At 33.2% G+C, this 6855-nt stretch overlaps 1 protein-coding gene across 1 annotated transcript; it reads left to right on the forward strand.

The window, feature by feature from the left end:
• Nucleotides 1-1922: 1922 nt before the first annotated feature.
• On the forward strand, nt 1923-4039 carry LOC118029632 (probably inactive leucine-rich repeat receptor-like protein kinase At5g48380). Its single transcript, XM_035033528.1, has 4 exons — nt 1923-2044; nt 2145-2244; nt 2355-3194; nt 3947-4039. Exons 1-4 carry the CDS (start codon nt 1923-1925, stop codon nt 4037-4039), a joined length of 1155 nt encoding a protein of 384 aa, XP_034889419.1.
• Nucleotides 4040-6855: the final 2816 nt, after the last annotated feature.

Genomic DNA, 6855 nt, shown 5'->3' on the forward strand with positions numbered 1-6855 from the left:
AATTTCAGCGAAAACAATGAATGGATTAGTCATCTTTTGACTAGTTCTAAGATTTATGATGCCATTGATAAGTCTCTGGTTGGGCAAGGATTTGATGATGAGATATTTCAGCTGCTTAAAGTTTTGTATACAACTACGTCCAAATCGTCCTAAAAATCTTGTATGAGGTTTTCTCACCTTTTCCCTAAATTTAAATCATTAAAGTTCTTATTTTAATTATCATCATCAAATTAAATAAAAATAAATCTTAAAAACATAGATGTAAAAACTTACTAAGGTTTTTATTTTAAATTATGTGGAAGCAATCATTAAAAGAAGTTGATATTAAAATTGAGGAAGTTTCCTTTCTTTATTTATTTTTTCTTTTTATTTTAAATTTTAAAATCACAATTTAAAAGAATTATTAAATATACTAAGTATTATTAAAATTGCTCGAATAATTTAATCTTAATTAATATTTAAGTTAACTGACGTGCAAATATTTTTATTGATAAAAAAAATAAATAAAAAATAAGCCTTTTTATTTGACAAAAACTTTATAAATCAGCACTTAACCTTTTTTTTTCTTTTTTGACTAATTTGTTTTCCCGCACTTTCGTGGAAATTGTGGTCCTATAGGGCCATCCATTATTCTCTCTTTAATTTACGGGTCCCATAAACTTGGATTTTGATGCACTAACAAATCAACGCATCTTTTCTTTATTTATTTCCATAGCAACATAGAGTCCATACCAATGTCGGCAAAAAAAGCAAGTTCACTTCAAATATATCTAATATGTTAAATTAGATTAAAATTTAAAAATTAATAAAATTAATTAAACTCAATAAAATCAAATCGATTTTACGAGTTTAAAAAAATTATAAAATTATATATTCTAGTAAATATATCTTAAACATGTTCATTATTTAAAATTTATATCTTATAAAACTTGTGTAATTTGATAATTAAAGGCTTGATTTTAACTATAATTATTATGATTTCATAAGTTAAAATGTATCTTAAATCAGATTAAAAACTTAAAAATTAATAAAATTGATCAAACTCGCTAAAATTAAATAGTATTGAGTGCAAAATCATTTTAGTTATAATAATTTATCATGAATTAGGTTTTATCACCCTAACAGGTTTTCCCTAAATTTAAATCATTAAAGTTCTTATTAATACTTATAATAATCATCACCATCATCAAATTAGCATAGGAGAGCTTTTAAATCCTTAGTTTCAAAAAAGGTTAGCATTTCATCGATAAAAAATGAATCTTCAAAACATAGATGTGTAAATCAATAGGGTTTTTATTTTAAATTATATTAAAACAATCATTAAAAGAAGTTGATATAAAAGTTGAGGAAGTTTTCCTTTTTTGTTTTTTTCTATTTTAGTTTAAAACTTCGAAATCACAATAAAAAAGAATTATTAAATATACTAAATATTATTAAAATTTCTTGGATTAAAAATTTAATCTCAATTAATAATTAAGTTGGCTGACGTGCAAAAACTTCTATAAGAGAAAAAAACAGAAAAGAAAAAAAAAGAAGAAAAATAAGTCTAGACAAAGAAGTTATATATCAGGACTAACTTTTTTGACTAATTTGTTTTCCCACACTTTCGTGGAAATTAATGTACTGTCGCATCATGAACTTGGAATTTGATGCAGGAGACTTGGCTTCTTGACCTGAAGAAATAGACTAACAAATCAATGCATCTCCTCAACGTGTTCAATTAATGATCTCTTTTTATCTAGCAAAATGCTGTAGAAAATTAAGAGCCTTCTAGACTTTGTTAGCTTAAACTTTGAATGATCTCTTGTTCTCTTTTTATCTAACAAAATGCTGTAGAAAATTAAGAGCTTCTAGACATTGTTAGCGCTTAAACCTTGAACGATCTCTTGTTATTTGCTGCTGTTTGTTATATATCTACAAAAATGGCTGTGGGTGGTGCAAAACTTGCTCTTCTTTTGATTCATATCCTCAGTGTTGCCGGCAATGGATACAGTTCTTCACAAGACAACGACTACGGGAGTGATGATCATGAACATCGGAAAAAGTTGGATTCTTCACTCAGAAGTGGGTTTTTTAATAGGTTATGTCTTCTCTTCCGTTTCCATTATAACTATTTTCATGTCCTATTGTGTGCCTTGGGCTAGTCTTATGAAGAGGAAAGGGAATGAGGTGATGATGAAGACACCAATGATGACATCTTTGATGGAAAGGCAAGAGAAGAAGAGAAAAGAAGCCAACGTGCAGGTATCCCCATAAGATTTTTCATTTCATCATCATATTTGGTTTGCTTGCTAGCTCGAAATCAACTATGTTCATGTCAATTTACAAAAGGTCATCGGTTATTTCATCCACAGATTTCGACGTCTGAGAAGTTGATCGCAAGAATCAGTTTTGCTGAACTACAGAAAGCAACCAACAGTTTCGACAGAGGCAAAGTCATCGGAGTTGGAAAGACGGGGACAGTGTATAAGGCAGCACACCCTCATCTTCGTTTCACTGCCGTGAAGAGATTATTTGACTTTAAACATTTGGAAAAGCAATTCTTGTCTGAGTTAATGATTCTGGGCAAGTTTAGGCATAAGAACATAGCTCCACTCTTGGGATTCTGCCTGGAATCGAGGGAAAGGCTTTTGGTGTACCAATATATGCCAAATGGGAATCTCTACGATTGGTTACATCCCGTGAAAGGCGAGCCCAGGAACCTGGAGTGGCATTTTAGGGTTAACATCGCAGCTGGGATAGCAAGGGGTTTGGCATGGCTCCACAATCATAATACCCTCCAACTAGCTCATCTTAACTTGAGCTCAAGTTGCATCTTGCTTGACAAAAACTTCGAACCAAGGATATCCAATTTTGGAAGGGCAATGCACATCATGACCTCAAATGCCAGGATCTTCATGGCAAACATTGAGATGAGTGAATGGGATTTGACCAAAAGAGATGTCCATCAGCTTGGTGTTCTTCTTCTCGAGCTGATTACAGGAGAAGATCCTCTTAATAACAGTGGATTTTACCAGAGTCTCGAAGGTAAGTTAGTGCAAAACAATTGTCTATTGACTGTCTCGGCTGCACTGTATTGTGCGGTTGACAAATCTCTGCTAGGTCAAGGATGCGATCGTGAAGTCCTTTATTTCCTGAAGGTTGCCTGTAACTGTATTCAGCCTGTTCCAGATCGAAGGCCAACAATGGTTGAAGTATACAAAATGTTGATGGCCATCAAGAACACACATCCCGACATCTTGGGCTAAAACTAATATATAAATGAAACTGGCTGCTCCGTGAACATCCACAATTGGCTGCTCCGTGTATCTAATTGTAAACATGTTTATGTACTGGATAGATATGGTCCAATCTAAAAAAGTTGATGAACGGTGTTCGGGGTTTTTCTTACCCTAACATGTTTTTCTCTAATTTTTTATCATTAAAATTATTATTTATTATTAATGATTTATTTTTTTATTTATGTATATAGTTCTCTAATTTCCCATATTGTTTCTCAACAAAACCAAAATCACAACCTAAAACCCATTAAACCAATACTCCAGGCACAGTAAACAAACCCCAAATACAAAGATTTGTTTCTTAAAACCCGCCTTGAGTTCTTCAGCCCTACACCAGGAAAACTTGGAAATTTATATGGAAGGGTAGATTTGTTCTTTTGTTTAAATTTTAAAATTGTATTGATTCGGGAAGTAAGTTGCAGATTTTACTAACAATTTGTTATAAATAAAAAAAAGAAAATAAATCGACATCATCTGACAAAGAAGTTATAAATGAGGACTTAAGCTTCTTGACTAATTTGTTTTCCCAAGCTTCGTGGAAATTGTAGTATAGGGCCATCCATTTCAGGGCAGAAGATGTGTAGCTCACGAATAAATGCTCTCTTTGGACGCGGTACGTAGTTAAAAGTCAAATATAACTTTGAACGATCTCTTGCTATTTGCAGCTGTTTCGCCATCCACAAATGGCTCTTGATGCAAAACTTGCTCTTCTTTTGATTCATATCCTTAGTGTTGCCGGCAATGGTGTAGAAACATAAATTTTTTACTAATTAAATTTTATCATGTGTTATTTTATTCTTTTAAAAAAAGAATAAAATAAAATTGAAATAAATGACATGGAAAATAAATTATTCTTAATTTATATATTTATTGGCTAATGAAAAGTTGACACTTGGGACGAGATATTCAAGATATCTTGTCATAAATACAAGATCCCGTCAATGAATATAAACCAATGAGATTATGCCTTGTGGCATTGAAAAAAGACCTCAGAGCCCCTACAAATCTCTATAAATAGAGGGCCTCAACCTAAAAAGAAAAAAAAAGAAGAGATTCTAGGAGGTATAAATTTTCTTCAAGACAAGCTCTTTAAGCAAAAAAGCTCTCTCTCTCTCTCTCTCTCTTTTCAAGCAAGGAAGCTCTCTTTCAAAGAGTTCTCAAGCCTCTTTCATCTATGCTTGAAGTCTAAAAAGAACGAAGCTCTGTTAGATCAAGCCAAAACGCCCCATAAGAGTTCTTCAACAACACTTTGAAGACAAATCAAGGTACTCTTCAAAGCATCAAATCATAACATCTCGCTTCGCAATATATACATGCCCAAATTCGCGTTCTTACAAAACACAAATCTTGGCTTGATTACTCAAATAAATCAAATCACTATACATCAAATCCAAGGGAAGAATAAGAGGATTGCCATATTCTTTTGAAAAAAATATAATACATAGAGATTGTACCATTCATATATTTAATAGAATTATATATTTGTACAAGTGTGCTTGTTTAATTTTAGGTGCTCAAAATTGTGTCTACAAATTTCTAGCAACTCCACTGGGGAAATCTTTACTTTTCATCTCTTCCCTTCAAGAAAGAATTTTCAACAAACTCTCAATGGCAACTAGGAGGAACATGATCACCATTGTCGCTTCGAAAAGCAATAAGGCCACCGATTCAAGTCATCAACATATTATTGAAGATTCTTCAACCTTGCCATTGAAACAAAATCCATCGTCGAGTTGTATGCACAAACTAAGCCGACTCTCAAGTTGACATCAACTTCGAATGCAAGAGGGGCACACGATCTCGCCTCAAAGATGAAGCCACAAGTAACTTCACTACAAAAGTCAAGTGGGGTGTGCGAAATTGTCTTTGGCACTCAAGGTGACTTTCACAATTCACTTATGAAAACTTCTCCGTGTCAATCACCAAGTAAGGCTTTGGGTTTTGGCACCATGTCAGTGATGATGACCGAGACAACATCTTTAGAGGATCAAGTGGCTAACTTGACAAAAACCGTCGAGGGGGATTTTCGACTTCACTCAAGGCAAAAGACCACGAGATAGCAAAGTTGAATGAAACAAACTTGAGAGCTTGAACAAAGGAGGCCAAACCTTGACTACCAAGGCTTTTCAAGTAGATCAACTAGATGCCATTGAAGAGTCCGCAATCGGAGCTGTGAAGAATATACGTGGTATTACTGATGGCATTTTCACCACAAATCAACTAAAAGAACTCATCAAGGAAGCCATCATAGACTAGGTGGAAAGCTTAATTCAACCCTCGTATTTGTATACGAAGCCGTACACCTAAAGAATCAACCTATTAAAGATGCCTCTAAGTTACCAACCACCAAAGTTTCAACAATTCGATGGCAAGGGAAATCCTCGGCAACACATAGCTCACTTTGTGGAGACTTGCATTATTGCCGGGACTAATGGTGATCTCATGGTAAAATAGTTTGTTCGTTCCATGAAAGGTAATGCCTTCGACTGGGTATACTAACTTGGAGTCTTGCTCGATTGATACCTGAGAGCAGTTGGAGCGCGAGTTTCTTAACCGCTTTTACAACACTCGTCCTGTGGTTAGCATGATTAAACTCACTAATGCACGTCAGTGGAAGGAAGAGCCTGTCATCAATACATTCATCGGTGGAGAAACCTTAGCCTCAACTGTAGAGATCGACTCACTGAAACTTATGCGCTAGACATGTGTATTCAAGGGATGCATTGGGGACTACTATATATCCTACAAGGCATCAAACCAAAGGGATCATTTCTTTGATGTTAGGTAAAATCATTTCCAGATACTTAGGGTAGAGGTGATAGTAATCAAGTTCCACGAATCCTTTAATGCCAACATGTTTCAAAGTAATCCTTCTATCTCTTCTCTCTCTAATCACATATTGAAAAATAAACTTTGGTATAAAAAATTAATATTTTTCTTCTAATTTAAAGGGATCTAAATTATATAATTTATGCTATTTTTAAAAGTTTGAACGTCTAAATTTATTTTTCCTTAAATATATGATAATTTATCCATGTTTGATGTCTTTTTTCATTATGGCCCATCCTCTTTCAATTTCACATTTGACTAGAAAATCTAAAGCAATTGATTTTCAATTAGGATTTAATCGTCCAAAATTAAATTTAGAGAACCAAAATAAATTACTAAAAAGTGCACAGGAGGTCCACAATGTTTTGTTAGTGTAACTGTGTATGAACAATGCTAGTTATAGTAGAAAAATACACGCCTTTTGGTTTTATATTTAATAGTTATAAGACTTCTCCAATACTCGGGTGATGTTTTGGAAGGATCAACTTATAAGTTAGCGGATCGACATAGTTTATCCCAAAATTGCATTATTTTAGTTTTTTTTTTTTTCAAAATGAATTTTTAAAACAAAAAACTATGTTTTTAAATATATATTTTTTAAAAAATTTTAGAAGTGACTCAACTAGATCTTATCCAAGTTTAATTGTGTCAAATCCCGATTTAGTTCACAAATAAACCCAGCTTAGAACAAACCTTTAACAATCGATTTCTGAGTAAACACGTCAAGCCGAGTTGTATCTAAATA

Source organism: Populus alba, chromosome 17 (genome assembly GCF_005239225.2).
Source record: "Populus alba chromosome 17, ASM523922v2, whole genome shotgun sequence".
Taxonomy (NCBI): Eukaryota; Viridiplantae; Streptophyta; class Magnoliopsida; order Malpighiales; family Salicaceae; genus Populus; species Populus alba.

What these genes read in the sequence shown, in the direction of transcription:
- LOC118029632 (XM_035033528.1), top strand. Translation starts at nt 1,923, where the DNA reads ATGGCTGTGGGTGGTGCAAAACTTGCTCTTCTTTTGATTCATATCCTC. An exon ending in GATCATGAACATCGGAAAAA is followed by an intron (nt 2,045 to 2,144) that starts GTTGGATTCTTC and finishes GCCTTGGGCTAG; the next exon opens with TCTTATGAAGAGGAAAGGGA. An exon ending in GAAAAGAAGCCAACGTGCAG is followed by an intron (nt 2,245 to 2,354) that starts GTATCCCCATAA and finishes TTTCATCCACAG; the next exon opens with ATTTCGACGTCTGAGAAGTT.